General features: G+C 41.6%; 1 protein-coding gene across 1 annotated transcript; it reads left to right on the forward strand.

The window, feature by feature from the left end:
* The first annotated feature begins 13052 nt into the window (after positions 1-13052).
* Positions 13053-15289, forward strand: LOC139392893 (fish-egg lectin-like). The gene is made up of 5 exons (XM_071141215.1): positions 13053-13281; positions 13398-13631; positions 13788-14005; positions 14139-14257; positions 14854-15289. Exons 1-5 carry the CDS (start codon positions 13227-13229, stop codon positions 14993-14995), a joined length of 768 nt encoding a protein of 255 aa, XP_070997316.1. The 5' UTR covers positions 13053-13226; the 3' UTR covers positions 14996-15289.
* The last annotated feature ends 3113 nt before the right edge of the window (positions 15290-18402 follow it).

Genomic DNA, 18402 nt, shown 5'->3' on the forward strand with positions numbered 1-18402 from the left:
AAAGGTCATCCACAGATGGGTGCAAGGTAACATTCCCAGACACTGATTTTGGGTCAGTTTAACATTTTCCCCTTACTAATGGTAAGGTTAGGTTTGGGGGAAACAAGCAGAGACAGTGGGAGGCTTGGTGGTGTTATGGTTAACAAAATCTCCCATGATGACAGATTAAACAATAGATGAGGTGATTCTGTACCTACAGGAAACTTCCCCCCGGAGCAGACTTCACTCCCTGTTTTCTTATCTTAGTGTAGGGTACTGGGTGGGGTGACCCCAAGGCATGGGGTAAATAATCCCTCCTACCTCAGATTTAAAGACTTGAGTCATGTTATTTAGGCACCATACACAAGAAAATGGACTGAAACAGGGAGGGACTACCTAGATTTAAGAAACGGTCATTTTCTTTTTTCATTGTGTGGCGTAATGAACACGATCCAGGTCACCTTCAACCTGCGAGTGGACAAACAACCTGACAGAGATAGATGCCTTGAGCCAGAATTCCATCTGTTTCACTACATCAGTACCAGCCATTCGCTCCACCATTTGAACCACACAGGTAAAAATCACCCTGTCAGTTCGTTGGAAATGGCCAGCATCTCTTTCCTATCATTATTTGAGGGGTTTTATGACACTCAGTTCATCATTAGAATTCTTTACCAAATCAAATCATTTATGTCTTCTCAATTTGTCCAACTGCAACAATATTGCCAAGTTGATGAGCTAATAAAATCCACCACCTGTTTTTCAGAGCCTTTAATAGAAACCTGCATACATCCATTTAGGCACTTCAGTCCCTATCAATGTTACTTGGACATTTTGGCGAACCTCAGGTGAACGCTTCTCAGTCGTAATCCAACAGATGCTACGCAGGCTGCACATTATATAGGATGCGTCCCAAATGGCACCCTATTCTCTTTGTAGTGCACTACTTTTGACCAGAGCTCTAGCACACACACTGTAAAGGGGGACGTCTTTAATCACTGGGGCTGGCGCAAGGACCGAATCCAGTCTATTTATGCTGCTGGCTTACGTAGGAAACCTGTCTCCCTCTAACACGGCTACTCTGTCAGAGCACAGATCGTTAGGGTTATACACCGACACAAATACTACATTGATTCAATCATTGAGCTGAGGTGAGGAGCCAAGCCGTATTTCACTGTTCATACTATTGAGAGTTGGGCGAGTTGGTCGCATTTGTTTGAGGAGACTCCCAAATGGAACTATTTTCCCTACATAGTGCACTACGTTAGTCCTATGAGCCCTGGTCAAAAGTAGTTGCACTATATACAGAATAAGGTACCATTTGGGTTGCAGCCCTAGTGTGGGCAACAAAGTGCTCATGTGAAGGAGTGCCCTTGGGCCCCCGTTTGATCAGAGTCTTGGTAGTCCCAGCCCACTGATGATGAATGGCACACTTAATTGTTTGTCTCTCTCACTAGCACTTTCTCACCACACAAGAGATCAATATGGCTCTTAAGGGCTGGTGTGATGGTGTTTTGATATCCTCTCAACTACATTCCATCACTTTCTCTCCCCCTCTCTTACTCACTCCTCTTTCTCTCCACCTCTCTTACTCACTCCACTTTCTCTCCCCCTCTCTTACTCACTCCTCTTCTCTTTCTCTCCCCATTTCTTACTCGCTCCCTCCTCCTCTCTTTCTCTCCCCCTATCTTACTCCCTCCTCCTCTCTTTCTCTCCCCCTCTCTTTCTCCCTCCTCCTCTCTTTCTCTCCCCCTATCTTACTCCCTCCTCCTCTCTTTCTCTCCCCCTCTCTTTCTCCCTCCTCCTCTCTTTCTCTCCCCCTATCTTACTCCCTCCTCCTCTCTTTCTCTCTCCCTCTCTCTCATGCCCTCCCTCTCTTTCTCTCTCCTTCTAACTCCCTCCCTCCTCCTCTCTTTCTCTCTCCCTCTCTCCTCCTCCTCTCTTTCTTTCCCCCTCTCTTACTCCTTCCTCTCTTTCTCTCTCCCTCTCTCACTCCCTCCCTCTCTCTCTCTCTCTCCCTCTCTCTCTAACCCCCTCCCTCCTCTCTTACTCTCTCCCTCTCTCCTCCTCCTCTCTTTCTCTCCCCCTCTCTTACCCACTCACCCCTCTTCTCTTTCGCTCTGTTTCTCCCTCATTCAACCAACCGATGGTGACAATAGGATTTTGAAGTTATAACATTTGAGACCTAGATTTGGCCTGTGTTGAATGTTAGGAGTACCAACGGCATGCATTCAGCAGAAAAGTATATCAAATCATATCAAATTTAAATAAAATGATGGTTGAATATGCTTCATATACTGTAGAAAATATTTGATAGATGTTGTCAGGCAGCTGGCTCAATATTATACATTTTTTATTTTACTAGGCAAGTCAGTTAAGAATAAATTCTTATTTACAATGACAGCCTAGTGGGTTAACTGCCTTGTTCAGGGGTAGAACAACAGATTTTTACCTTGTCAGCTCAGGGAATTGTTCTAGCAACCTTTCAGTTACTGGTGCAACACTCTAACCACTAAGCTACCTGCCACCTCGTGAAGTGTTACCAAACATGAAGTATGAATAATTTTCATGACCCCATAGGGAGCAGGATTTATTTTAAGGAGTTATCAGACTGTAAGCATAAAATGAATGAAGTGTTACCATTTGTCCTTTTCAAATGAAAGAGGAATTGACTGAGATGTAGACCCTATCAAAGCTGTAGGACTGTATTAATTAAGCTTCTCATAGTAATAGTGCTGACCCAGGATCAGCCTCCCCTGTTTATAATCTTATTAATTATGATCTCAAGGTAAAACTGATTATAGCTCAGCACTCTTACTCCAAGACATTTTATGAATAGTGATTCATTGCAAAAATGAGTGCTTTTGACTTGACACGAACCATCTCAAGTGGAGTAGCAGATCTGGAGTGGGACAAAATCCCTCCTGAGGTGTGTGCAAACCTAGTGGCCAACTACAAGAAACGTCTGACCTCTGTGATTGCCAACAAGGGTTTTGCCACCAAGTACTAAGTCATGTTTTACAGAGGGGGTCAAATACTTATTTCCCTCATTAAAATGCAAATCAATTTATAACATTTTTGACATGCGTTTTTCTGGATTTTTGTTGTTGTTATTCTGTCTCTCACTGTTCAAATAAACCTACCATTAAAATTATAGACAGATCATTTCTTTGTCAGTGGGCAAACAAAATCAGCAGGGGATCAAATACTTTTTCTCTCTCACTGTATGTCACCCTGTAGTCACAAAAATAATGTTTTCCACGATCTCATTTAGTTGATGGAACAGTTTGAGAACCAGTACAATAACTGATCCATATCAACCACAATGGAAAACTGATGAGTATAGCTAAGTTGTTGTTTTGGAGAGAATTAGTATTGATCCTATGGATTTCCTGCTACAACGTACTCAAGGTTTTCATCTTACCCTGACTCCCATATGAAACATGTCCCCAGTTTCTATTAGTGCAGAAGAAAGGGAAAGGAAGTGGAGAGATGGAGAGAAAAAGAACAACCTCTCATCTTCATCTGCCTCATTACTTTACCTAGGTCTGTGATAAAACAGGGCTGTAATTTTCACTGACCGAGCCTTGGTGATTTCATCCCTTACAGCCAAATGTTATTATCTCCAGAACACTGCCCCCTGTCCAAGTCTAAGGCTGGAAATTCCACAAAATATCCTAGCAACATCCTTTGTTTACAATGTTGGACATTTTGTTCATTATTTATCATGTGTCCATGTCCTGATGGTATTCGGACAGAGATGGACTGGGTCCACATATCTCTTCATTTTGTTCATTTTTTTCATTATTAGCCAAATAATTATAATTCTAATTCTGCACAAAACCCCCAAATTAGACAGGATCACATTGGCTAAAGATGGAGTTGCCCATCTGGCATTAGTCTGGACTGCCCTATCCGTTTCTGTTTGGTTACCAATCTCCACGTGCACTGCTAGTGCAGTAGTGTGGTTGGGGCCTGCTTCATTCACTGCTGCACATTGCCATGGCCACAACACTTTTCTTCCCTGATGTTCGTCGCTTCGGGCCATTCCTTTATACACTCAGGTACATATACACAATGTTTTTGTTTTCACATAACGCCAGGTGAAGCAAAAACAAGACTGATACAATTTGCTGGAATTTGCAGTCACCCTGTGTAGGCTGTTAAGGTAAACATTTATATTATGTATCAGAGCTTGCCTGTGGCTGGGCCTCTACTACTCCCACAGTCAGGGCACTTTAAACCCAGCGCTGCATGTAAGATAACATTACAATGTAATGGTCCATCAGGCCTGGGCTCCATTTCTCCCCTGATTTCCCAAACGCCAGACAGATTTTCTGCACTGAATTTAAAATACTCTGGCAAGCTATCAGATCACTCCTATAGCATACAGACGTGCTGGAGACACTTTATATATATATATATATATATTTTCAGTGGGGCAAAAAAGTATTTAGTCAGCCACCAATTGTGCAAGTTCTCCCACTTAAAAATATGAGAGAGGCAGATATATTCACAACTCACTGCAGTCAACTTAGCAGGTGACCTAGTTGTGACAGTGGCAGTGGATGATATATATATATATATATATATACAGTGCCTTGCGAAAGTATTCGGCCCCCTTGAACTTTGCGACCTTTTGCCACATTTCAGGCTTCAAACATAAAGATATAAAACTGTATTTTTTTGTGAAGAATCAACAACAAGTGGGACACAATCATGAAGTGGAACGACATTTATTGGATATTTCAAACTTTTTTAACAAATCAAAAACTGAAAAATTGGGCGTGCAAAATTATTCAGCCCCCTTAAGTTAATACTTTGTAGCGCCACCTTTTGCTGCGATTACAGCTGTAAGTCGCTTGGGGTATGTCTCTATCAGTTTTGCACATCGAGAGACTGAAATTTTTTCCCATTCCTCCTTGCAAAACAGCTCGAGCTCAGTGAGGTTGGATGGAGAGCATTTGTGAACAGCAGTTTTCAGTTCTTTCCACACATTCTCGATTGGATTCAGGTCTGGACTTTGACTTGGCCATTCTAACACCTGGATATGTTTATTTTTGAACCATTCCATTGTAGATTTTGCTTTATGTTTTGGATCATTGTCTTGTTGGAAGACAAATCTCCGTCCCAGTCTCAGGTCTTTTGCAGACTCCATCAGGTTTTCTTCCAGAATGGTCCTGTATTTGGCTCCATCCATCTTCCCATCAATTTTAACCATCTTCCCTGTCCCTGCTGAAGAAAAGCAGGCCCAAACCATGATGCTGCCACCACCATGTTTGACAGTGGGGATGGTGTGTTCAGGGTGATGAGCTGTGTTGCTTTTACGCCAAACATAACATTTTGCATTGTTGCCAAAAAGTTAAATTTTGGTTTCATCTGACCAGAGCACCTTCTTCCACATGTTTGGTGTGTCTCCCAGGTGGCTTGTGGCACACTTAAACAACACTTTTTATGGATATCTTTAAGAAATGGCTTTCTTCTCTTCCATAAAGGCCAGATTTGTGCAATATACGACTGATTGTTGTCCTATGGATAGAGTCTCCCACCTCAGCTGTAGATCTCTGCAGTTCATCCAGAGTGATCATGGGCCTCTTGGCTGCATCTCTGATCAGTCTTCTCCTGTATGAGCTGAAAGTTTAGAGGGACGGCCAGGTCTTGGTAGATTTGCAGTGGTCTGATACTCCTTCCATTTCAATATTATCGCTTGCACAGTGCTCCTTGGGATGTTTAAAGCTTGGGAAATCTTTTTGTATCCAAATCCGGCTTTAAACTTCTTCACAACAGTATCTCGGACCTGCCTGGTGTGTTCCTTGTTCTTCATGATGCTCTCTGCGCTTTTAACGGACCTCTGAGACTATCACAGTGCAGGTGCATTTATACGGAGACTTGATTACACACAGGTGGATTGTATTTATCATCATTAGTCATTTAGGTCAACATTGGATCATTCAGAGATCCTCACTGAACTTCTGGAGAGAGTTTGCTGCACTGAAAGTAAAGGGGCTGAATAATTTTGCATGCCCAATTTTTCAGTTTTTGATTTGTTAAAAAAGTTTGAAATATCCAATAAATTTCGTTCCACTTCATGATTGTGTCCCACTTGTTGTTGATTCTTCACAAAAAAATACAGTTTTATATCTTTATGTTTGAAGCCTGAAATGTGGCAAAAGGTCGCAAAGTTCAAAGGGGCCGAATACTTTCGCAAGGCACTTTATATATATATACAGTGGGGCAAAAAATGTATTTAGTCAGCCACCAATTGTGCAAGTTCTCCCACTTAAAAAGATGAGAGAGGCCTGTAATAGGCCTGAGAGGCCTGGACAGAGGAGCCTCTTAAAGAAGAAGTTACAGGTCTGTGAGAGCCAGAAATCTTGCTTGTTTGTATGTGACCAAATACTTATTTTCCACCATAATTTGCAAATAAATTCATTAAAAATCCTACAATGTGATTTTATGGATTTTTTTCCCTAATTTTGTATGTCATAGTTGAAGTGTACCTATGATGAAAATTACAGGCCTCTCTCATCTTTTTAAGTGGGAGAACTTGCACAATCAGTGGCTAACTAAATGCCATATTCCACAAACCCCCAAGATGCCTTACTGCTATTATAAACTGGTTACCAACATAATTAGAGCAGTGAAAAAGAAAGTGTTGTCATACCCATGGTATACGGTATGATATCCCACAGTTTTCAGCCAATCAGCATTTAGGCCTCAAACCATCCAGTTTTTAATAGTAAGATTATAGGATCTCCATGGTAGGTACACTGTCTGTCTTTGAGACTGCTCTGCTCCGGTCCATAGGGTTGTTGTTACTGTAGACTGCTCTGCTCTGGTCCATAGGGTTGTTGTTACTGTAGACTCTCTCTGCTCCGGTCCATAGGGTTGGTGTTACTGTAGACTGCTCTGCTCCGGTCCATAGGGTTGTTGTTACCGTAGACTCTCTCTGCTCCGGTCCATAGGGTTGTTGTTACTGTAGACTCTCTCTGCTCCGGTCCATAGGGTTGGTGTTACTGTAGACTCTTTCTGCTCCGGTCCATAGGGTTGGTGTTACTGTAGACTGCTCTGCTCCGGTCCATAGGGTTGTTGTTACTGTAGACTCTCTCTGCTCCGGTCCATAGGGTTGTTGTTACTGTAGACTCTTTCTGCTCCGGTCCATAGGGTTGTTGTTACTGTAGACTCTCTCTGCTTCAGTCCATAGGGTTGTTGTTACTGTAGACTCTCTCTGCTCCGGTCCATAGGGTTGTTGTTACTGTAGACTGCTCTGCTCTGGTCCATAGGGTTGTTGTTACTGTAGACTCTCTCTGCTCCGGTCCATAGGGTTGGTGTTACTGTAGACTCTCTCTGCTCCGGTCCATAGGGTTGTTGTTACTGTAGACTCTCTCTGCTCCGGTCCATAGGGTTGTTGTTGTTGTGTTATGGATAAGAGAAGAACCCACAGAGCCCTGGTGCGTCATACAGGCAACATTCTAATGACCTTTCACCCACAGCAAATGACAATAATAGCACCTCATCTTGTTCAGTAGCTATGGTGCAGGTTTGTATTCTGCCGTGTTGCGGGGAGGTTAATTAAAAAACAGTGACCCCTCTTGATATTTTGTGTGTATGCCAGTAGGAACGGGGGACACAGAATTCAACACACTGCAGAAGGTTGTTCTGATGGAATCTGAAGCAGAAAGGTAAAGCACATGGGTATATATAATAAACTATTTAGCTAATAACCAGAATGCATTTGCTGAGTGGCCAGAACCACATTGACATAGATGGTATTTGCCACACTCTCTAGAATGACTTGCATAATTCATATTATTCATGGCAGTATATCAACAGGCTATGGGACGTGACCTCCCATAACGAAGTGAAACTTCGCAGTGATCGGAAGCAGTGTGTAATGGCTGTGTAATACCTGCAAATGAGGACAAGTTAGGTCTCTGGTGGGGTCCTCACTCATGGACAATAATAGCCCCTTTAAGATCAGTTTAGGCTTCAGTGATTTCCACACTGAGTACAGGCCTAGGGTTCAGAGAGTGGGACAGTTACTGGCATATGATGTTTGATGGATGTGCTGAGAATGTTGACCACTAGGTGGCTCTCAGCCCTTATGCCTCTGCATATGCAGTGGTGTAAAGTACTTCAGTATATTATAACAATTACATTTACTTTTAATACTTAAGTATATTTAAAACCAAATACTTTTAGACTTTTACTCAAGTAGTATTTTACTGGGTTACTTACTCTAATAGAAAATGACTCAAGTTAAAGTATCTTTACTTTTACTCAAGTATGACAATTGGGTATGTTTTCCACCACTGGGTATATAACATTTGATAGAGTTGCTGTACTGCAGCTGTATGTGCTGAGAATGTCGACCACTAGGTGGCTCTCAGCCTTTATGCCTCTGCTGTCTGCTCCCTCAGTGTCTGTCTCAAATTGCACTGTACAACACAGCGATGCAATTATGTGCATGGTCAGTGGTGCAGTACAATGCAATGGCACCAGGGACAACAGGTTTTACCTCAGTCCTACCACAGTTGTCAGTCTCAATCATTTGCACTCTGAATGTATGTTGGCTATATTATGTTTAGCGCTTCTACAGTCATGTATCTATAACATATCTACCTCACATCGATGCTCCCCCACACAAATTCATATACTGCATATCTCAGAATTATAGTTTTTTTTCTCACAAGGTTATAGCAAGAGAGAACCTATTCCGTTCTGTCGCATCAATTCCCTTGAGATAGTTCAAACACAGACAAAAAAAAGTATTTTCCTCTCAGCTCCGCAGACTGATACCGCGAGGGAATTCTTTTAAAGGTCACCCCAAAACCCACAGATATAGTTTTTGCTCTGTTTTGGTAAGGCTTTTTCAGACACGAGTTTGTGCTGTCTCATCACCTCCCCTCCATGCTGCGAGGACCCCTCTCCTCCCCGAAGACCCTTCCCCTCCCTGTGATAACTAAGCAGCATCCTCCATCTCAGTTAACATCCTGTGTGAACGTGACGCAGGAAATAGTTGGCCTAAATTATCCAATGGCTACACAATGGCTCTGTCGCAATTCATCGTTCCGTTATTCCTCGCCTAGGTCCAAGGTCCCTCCTCTAAGCCCTTTTTCTCCAATGCTCTTTGAGGATGCAGTGAGGAAAGAGGATGTGAGGAACCGAGGAAAGATGAATTGGGATCTCGTGTGCTGCTATCCCCTTCATGTTGTGTATGAAACTGTATAATACATAGTGTCCCTGTATCGTTTATCCCACAAAACCAGACCTAAAGAGGGACAGGAGGCTTGTTAAGGGAGAAAGGATGTAAGAGTGTTGGCAAGAGTAGCAAAGCCTGTTATCGAGTCCCTCCCGTCTGCCGTGATCATGTGGCTGTGCCCAGCATTAGGTGAGACGAGGTGAGATGAGAGAGGAGATGAAACAGCACATTGAGTCTGCGTCCCAAATGGCACACTATATTTTGTAGTGGACAACTTTTGACCGGGGTCTATAGGGCTATAGTCAAAAGTAGTGCACTATATAGGAAGTAGGGTGCCATCTGGGATACAGTCTGAATCACAGGGGAGAGCGAGAGGAGTGGTTCTGCGCCCGCTCCCAACCCAACAGGAGTAACCGTTTTCTGAGGGGAGCAGGAGCAAACTGCAAAAATCTCTTTCTCTCAGGATCGATTGAGCTTTTCCCCAGCAACCCCGTTATGCTAAAGGCACCCACCAGCACGCACCCACCAGCACGCACGCACACGCGCACACACCCACCCACACACACATCCTGGACTCTCCTTGTCAGATAAAACTATACAAAATATATTCACGTCACCAAATAATTGATTAAAACACACTGTTTTTAAATGAAGGTCTACAGTAGTCTCAACAGCATTCTGTAGGGTAGTACAATGGTGTAGCTGGAGGACAGCTAACTTCCGTACTCCTCTGGGTACATTAGTAGTAATTTGTAATTAACACAGTAGTTACTATGACTTCGGGAAGACTTCCTCCAACCTATCAGAGCTCTTGCAGCATGAACTGAGATGTTGTCTACACAGTCAAAGGACCAGAGAATGAATCTAGTACTGAAAGCACAAGCTACAGCTAACTAGCACTGCTGTGCATAAAATGCAGTGGGTAGTTGACTCAAAGAGAAAGACAGACAATAGTTTATCTGCTGTCTCAGCCACTGCCTGTCATCGAGGGTGTACCCCAAGGCTCTATCCTAGGCCCCACGATCTTCTCAATTTACATCAACAACATAGCTCAGGCAGTAGGATGCTCTCTTTTCCATTTATATGCAGATGATACAGTCTTATACTCAGCTGGCCCCTTCCCGGATATTGTGTTAAACACTCTACAACAAAGATTTCTTAATGTCCAACAAGCTTTCTCTGCCCTTAACCTTGTTATGAAAACCTCCAAAACAAAGGTAATGTGGTTAAGTAAGAAGAATGCCCCTCTCCCCACAGGTGTGATTACTACCTCTGAGGGTTTAGAGCTTGAGGTAGTCACCTCATACAAGTACTTGGGAGTATGGATAGACGGTGCACTGTCCTTCTCTCAGCACATATCAACGCTGCAGGCTAAAGTTAAATCTAGACTTTGTTTCCTCTATCGTAATCGCTCCTCTTTCACTCCAGCTGCCAAACTAACCCTGATTCAGATGACTATCCTACCCATGCTAGATTAGGGAGACATAATTTATAGATCGGCAGGTAAGGGTGCTCTTGAGCGGCTAGATGTTCTTTACCATTCGGCCATCAGATTTGGCACCAATGGACACATCACTGCACTCTATACTACTCTATAAACTGGTCCTCTCTGTATACCTGTCGCAAGACCCACTGGTTGATGCTTATTTATAAAACTCTCTTAGGTCTCACTCCCCCCTATCTGAGATATCTACTGCAGCCCTCATCCTCCACACCCGTTCTGCCAGTCACATTCTGTTAAAGTTCCTCAAAGCACACACATCCCTGGGTCACTCGTCTTTTCAGTTTGCTGCAGCTAGCGACTGGAATGAGCTGCAACAAACATACGACTGGACAGTTTTATCTCAATATCTTCATCCAAAGACTCAATCATGGACACTCTTACTGACAGATTGTGGCTGTTTTACATGATGTATTGTTGTCCCTACCTTCTTGCCCTTTGTGCTGTTGTCTGTGCCCAATAATGTTGGTACCCTGTGCTGCTGTCATGTTGTGTTGCTACCATGCTGTGTTTTCATGTGTTGCTGCCATGCTATGTTGTTGTCTTAGGTCTCTCTTTATGCAGTGTTGTCTCTCTTGTCGTGATGTGTTTTGTCCTATATTTGTATTTAATTTATTTGTATTTTTAATCACCCGTCCCCGCAGGAGGCCTTTTGCCTTTTGGTAGGCCGTCATTGTATATAAGACATATGATGGTCGTCATAAGACATAAGACGACCGTGACAATGTGAAATCTGCATAAGTACAATGCATTTACTAGGTGTTACACAGGATTTATAATGAAATGGATCTTGAAGGGTACTTGTAATTATAGTGTACCGATACTCCGATAGTGGTGTAAAAAGTACCCATACGTGAGTAAAAGTAAACATACCTTAATAGAAAATTACTGAAGTAAAAGTGAAAGTCACCCAGAAAATGGTCCTTGAGTAATAGTCTAAATATACTTAAGTATCAAAATTAAAAGTATAACTCATTTTGCATTCCTTATATTAAGCAAAGCAGACGGCACAAAACAACATCTACAAACACAGTACCCCATAACGACAAAGCGACCAGAGACTGCGGTCGCCTTTGCATGGATAAACAGTGTTTGTTTGTCCTGTATGAACCTTTTGTTAGAGTAGCCAACCCCTGAGACATCAAACACACAACAGGCTGTTTATCATGATACACAATCTTGAGACCACATCCTGAAATACACCACCTTCTTGGTCCGTTTCAGTGTGCATACAGGGCTAATTGCAGTCTAGCCATGATACACAACACCTTTACATACACTACATGACCTAGGGGGGCCTACCCACGAACCACTAAAAACAGACACAGACCATTATTCCTCCTCCACCAAACTTTACAGTTGGCACTATGCATTTGGGCAGGTAGCGTTCCCCTGGCATCTGCCATCCGACTGCCAGATGGTGAAGTGGGATTCATCACTCCAGAGAACCTGTTTCCACTGCTCCAGAGTCCAATGGCGGCTAGCTTTACACCCCTCCAACCGACACTTGGCAATGCACATGGTAATCTAAGACTTCTGAACGGTTGCTCGGCAATGGAAACTAATTTCATGAATCTCTCAACGAACATTTATTGTTCTGATGTTGTTTACAGAGGCAGTTTGGAACTCGGTAGTGAGTGTTGCAAACGAGGACAAACAATTTTTACGCACTGCGCGCTTCAGCACTCGGCGTTCCACTTCTGTGAGCTTGTTTGGCCTACCACTTTGCGGCTGAGCCGTTGTTGCTCCTAGATGTTTCCACTTCACAATAACAGCACTTACAGTTGAACGGGGCAGCTCTAGCAGGACAGAAATTTAATGAACTGACTTGTTGGAAAGATGGCATCCTATGACTGTGCCAAGTTGAAAGTCACTGAGCTCTCCAGTAAGGCCATTCTACTGCCAATGTTTGTCTATGAAGATTGCATGGCTGTTTGCTTGATTTTATACAAATCCACAAATTTGAAGGGGTGTCCACATGGATCATTTGTTAAAGAGAAATGAAATTCCTGACATTTAATCCTAGTAAAAATTCCCTGTTTTAGGTCAGTTAAGATCACCACTATTTTAAGAATGTGAAATGTCAGAATAATAGTGAATGATTTATTTCAGCTTTTGGACACGCATATGGGTTATTCATACATAGACAACACCGGCCTGAACTTGTAAAGACTTTAGGACAGGAACATTAGCTATTCAGTGATAGGCACAAGTAGGAGTGTGCATGTCACGTCACCAATAGAGTCTATGCCCCAATGTCTGAGCCAATAAGAGAATGGAAACTAAGTAAGACAACAAGATTCGTAAAGTGAAGTGACACTTATGTAAGGATGAGACTGTATAAAAGCCAAGTACTAAGAATGAAGAGTCAGTTGTTCCATGGAATTGCTCGGCTCTGTTACTTTGTAATAAATTCACAAGTTCTGGTATTGGTGAATTATTTGATTAAATTTTCCACAACACTATAAAAGTGCAAAGTCTTGCAAGGGGACAATTGAAGTCTGGTTTACAACCAAACGTATACTGTAGATCTACAGAGACATCATGAGAGCGACTGCAGCCGTCCTATTGGTCCTCTGTCTCCTGACCATCAGTCATGGTAAGTTACCATCATCTGAAACATGCTTGATCAACTTGGAATTGATCATCAAGTTCGCTCCATAATTTCATCCTCCTTGTTGGCTGGGTGCTCTACTCATGTCTTTGTCTCCATAGCCTGGGACTGTCAGGAGGTAGTAAACATCAAGAATCTGATGCAGATCGATGCAGGACTGGGACAAGTGGTTGCAACAGACACAAGTCAAATCCCCTACTACCTGGTAGGTGATAAATGGATCCGCCTGCCTGGTTCCCTGAAGCATATCACTGTAGGACCAGCAGGGATCTGGGGTGTCAACAAGGACTATGCAATCTACAAGTATGTGGCCGGTAACTGGGTGCAAGCTGCAGGTTAGTGGAGAGCATTACTCAATACTTAGCTTTCCTGATACCATCAGGCTGTTGAAAACATTTTAAATTGTAAACTTGTATGTCATTTGGAAGTACTCACAGATATGTGCTCCTTGTTTGCTTGTCCGTCTATCTGTCTGTCTTTGTGGTCTTCAGGCCTTCTGAAACAGTTGGATGCTGGAGGTGAACAGTTTATTGTGGGGGCTAACATGGACGATACTCCATTCTGTCTGACACGTAGTGCCACAGTTGGCTACAAGGGTCCAGGCTCACCTCTTCCATGGACAGGATTGCCAGGAGCTGTGAAGTACTACAGCTGTGGACCCTTTGGGTGCTGGGCAGTCAACAAGAATGATGATATCTACTTAATGAGTGTAAGATCTGGGAAAGAGTGTGAGAGCTGGAGTAGAGTAGTAGAGGTTGGAGAGTGTCAGTTATTCTAAAACTGTTTCATATTATAACTGTTGAAATTGTCCTAAAACACTGATTGTATCTGTTTGTTTCCAGCTGAATCAAGACTGTCAAAACAACGGGTGGAGTCACATTGGCGGCAAGCTTTCCATGATTGAAGTGGCAACTGATGGTGGTGTCTTTGGGGTCAACTCTGCAGGCCACGTTTATACCAGGTAAGGTTACTACTGAACTATGTGTATAATTATGGTATACCTTTAATTATAATTATTATCCTTACTGTACATGCTTTGTGAAGCAACTAAAATACTGTAGATACATAAATAAAATCAGTGAAATATGATCAGATCTAAATTTATAGGACTTATAAAGACATGTGTAGACATTGTACGATGAAGTATGTAAGAGTGGGATGTCCTGTATAGCTACAGTTTGGGATAAAAACAACAACTTCCCAGACACCCCACCACTTGTTTTGGTAAACAGCTGAGGAATGTAGTTAGAGAAATGTAACCACTCTCAAATTCATACATGGCGCTACGGATGCAAAGACAGATCAATTATTTGTTTAAAAAAAAATGTAACATGTTTTTTAAAGCTATACATTGTTTGTTTACAATAACATTGTTTACAAACAATTGAGGAAAAGCTTACATTTTAGCTTCTGATGTGGTTGAATAAAGCTCAAGAGGCAGAAGTTATATTCTTCAAAAATCTATGGCTATATTCAATTATTACAGTCCAAAAATGGATGTACTTAAAAAAATGCATAAGCTTTAAAACATGAACCTCAACCCTTTCTTCAACACAGAGACGGCATCACAGCCAGTAAACCAGAGGGCACCGGATGGAGCAATATCCCAATGTGCATGCGCATGGGCCACGTGACCTATGACCTGGGACGTCTTTGGGTGGTCTCCAAGTCTGGAGTCACCATGGTGTGCACACCTTAGTCTCTCCTCTGCATCTGATGGCCGTTCGGGATCTGTCTAAAGTTCACTTGCTAACTCATCGATCTCTCTTTCTGGAACAGCCTTCCGCTTGAGAATGCCCAACATCAGTTCATAAGAATCCTTCATTCTAAAACCTACTACTCTAACTATACTTTTCAGTACTTTATCTCTGTCAATAGTAATCACTGATCTTAATGATCTTGCTTCAGAGGTTATTCATAGAGATGGATGGAATCCTTTTTAATGCTTATTATCTCATTATATAATGATAATAAAGCATTCAGTTTGAAGCTATTGTAATTTCCGTGTTTCTTGGTTTTCATATTGAACAGGGGGATTTTAGTTTGCTCTGCCAGTGACGATTTTAGCATGTACATCTTGGTGGGGCAAACTCAACAAATTGTTTGAGATACATTCCAGCAAAGACACTACACAACACAACATTAAACCAGTGGTGGAAAAAGTACTTCATTGTCATACTTGAGTAAAAGTCAAGATACCTTATTAGAAAATGACTCAAGTAAAAGTGAAAGTCACCCAGTAAAATACTACTTGAGTAAAAGTAAAGATACCTTAATAGAAAATGACTCAAGTGAAAGTCACCCAGTAAAATACTACTTGATTAAAAGTAGAAAAGTATTTAAAATATACTTAAGTACTAGAAGTAAATGGAATTGCTAAAAATGTACATAAGTATCAAAAGTAAAAGTAAAAATTCCTTATTTTAAGTAAACCAGACGGCACAATAAAACAAAATGACGGATCGCTAGGGGAATACCCTAACACTCTTTAGTGATTTCACCAGATCAGAGGCAGTAGGGATGACTGTAAGGTGCCTCACTAGGACGAGGTAGGTGCAAGATTCAGGAGCAGGAGAGCACTGAGGTCCAAATAGTAAAATATTTATTTGGAAACACAGACATATTCCCGCACAAAATAACAGTAGGCAACGAGGTTAATAAACCCACATAAATTAACTCAATAGAACACAGGTGTCAGAAACAGACAGACACAAACAAAAAATAAAAAATGGATTGGTGGAAGCTAGTAGGCCGGCATCGACGACCACCGAGCACCTCCCGAACAGGAAGAGGAGCCACCTTCGGTGGAAGTCGTGACAATGACAAGGGATGTTCTCTGATAAGGGTTGTGAATCGAACCATTTACTTTTGGGTGCAAGGGAAAATGTATGGAGTAAAAAGTACATTGTTTTTTTTAGGAATGTAGTGAAGTAAAAGTACAAGTTGGCAAAAATATAAATAGTAAAGTAAAGTACAGATACCAAAAAAATTACTTAAGTAGTATTTTAAAGTATTTTTACTTAAGTACTTTACACCACTGCATTAAAGAATCCATTAATTGCAGTATAAGGGTGACAGACAGTGCCCACATACTGTTAGGGCCCACATAAAGCTATTCAGACAGCAGAGCTTTCCTTTCTGCACCATGGAGTGAATCCTTACCACCAATACACCTGACTATCAGCGGAGCCTGGCAACCTGGTCTCAGAGTAATTCGTATTATTCTGTACGTAAACCCGAGACCACTATTTAGTATGATATGTTACATTTCGAATGGGATGTATTCATTTGTGAATGTCCATTACCATTTTCATACGATATGTTACAAATGATAATTTGTATTATATGTTACGAACTTGCAAAACTTACAATATGTTACATATTCTGTTTAGGTGGCTAACGTTAGCTAGCTGGCTAATGTTAGATAGGCTAGGTTAGGGATTAAGTTTAGGAGTTAGGTTAAAGGGTTAAGGTTAGGGGTAGGGTTAGCTAAAAGGTTTAAGGTTAGGGTTAGTTAACATGTTAAGTAGTTGTGAAGTACCTAATAAATAATAAGTAGTTGAAGTTGCTAATTAGCTAAATTGCTAAAGCTAGCCGTGATGAGATTCAAATGCGTTATACGCCCACCCATCCACCCAGACTTTAGTAATCATGTGTCATACCAAACCTAACATATCATACTAATTTGAGTGTCCCAGACTTACGTTTATGAGATCAGGCTGAGCATCGTCTGGCAGCAAGACAGTTCATTCGGCATAATTTACTGCATTTTATAAAAACAGCTGATATGGCAGACTTGCTTAAATAAATAGGGTTTCCTTGTGGATTTGTGTAACTCGATAAGAATCACATTCTGCTTCAATAATAGTGAATGCCGACATGAGTTTAGACTTTTGAACCATACACAAACATTATTACATTTATGTTCAGTAAATTCGTAATGTTTGTTCTGATCATTAGCAAACGAGCTGCGACGAGGTAGGCCTATTCCTTTAGTACTTTCAAAATGGACACCGCCAGAAATTCAGATGTTATTTCAGATAAATTCAGCAATGTGTTGAGGTCTAAATTTTACTCTTCATTATATCACCACAGACACACATTGAGAGAGAGAGAGAGAGAGAGAGAGAGAGAGAGAGAGAGAGAGAGAGAGAGAGAGAGAGAGAGAGAGAGAGAGAGAGAGAGAGAGAGAGAGAGAGAGAGAGAGAGAGAGAGAGAGAGAGAGAGAGAGAGAGAGAGAGACAGAGAGAGAGAGAGAGAGAGAGAGAGAGAGAGAGAGAGAGAGAGAGAGAGAGAGAGAGAGAGAGAGACAGAGAGAGAGAGAGAGAGAGAGAGTTAGCCTGAAATTTGAAATATTTTATTAGGCATTTGTGGTCTAAAAAGGAAGGAAAATACAATCCCAAGGATTCACTTTTATGTGAAATATACCGACTCACAGACAGCGCATTGAGCAAACAAAACAACCCTCGCAAAATCAACTGGAATTACATGGAGAAACACACCTGAGCTAATTATAATACACAAAGTAAGCAAAACAATTAAATGCATCATTCCAACATGACCTAAAATAATGAACAAGATACTAATGAGATAGACCTATATATGCAATATAACAATTTAGATGTACAAAATACAGTATAAGGGAAAAAGTTGTGGATAAGAGGGAAGCAAGCATTCTGATTATGACATTAATCAGCGAGTTTAAATGGAATTAGTTGATATGCCTATTTGTTTCAGCCCTTTTGAAATGTACAGAAACAGAATGGGCCGTTCTTACTGTATTCCCCCTATACACCAAGTCAGAATAGTAGGATAAATAACAGGGGCAAAGAAGCAGACAATAAAAGCTCTTATAATATTCAATAATGACAGTTCTCTAAAACTGGCTATTGGTTATAGGTGCACCACCGTCAGTTTACATAAGGAAGGTGGCGTGGCAGTCCCTCTTGTGGGCAAACTTTGTCAGCATCAAACTTGGTCATCAAAGTCTGGCATTCTCTGGATGAAGTCATGCTGGATTAATGCATGGCCAATGATTTCAACCTTTTCTGGCCCATAGTGTTGCATGTGAATGTTTATCCTTTTAAGCTTGATAATGATACCCTT

The sequence above is a fragment of the Oncorhynchus clarkii genome, chromosome 33, assembly GCF_045791955.1.
Source record: "Oncorhynchus clarkii lewisi isolate Uvic-CL-2024 chromosome 33, UVic_Ocla_1.0, whole genome shotgun sequence".
NCBI classification, from domain to species: Eukaryota; Metazoa; Chordata; class Actinopteri; order Salmoniformes; family Salmonidae; genus Oncorhynchus; species Oncorhynchus clarkii.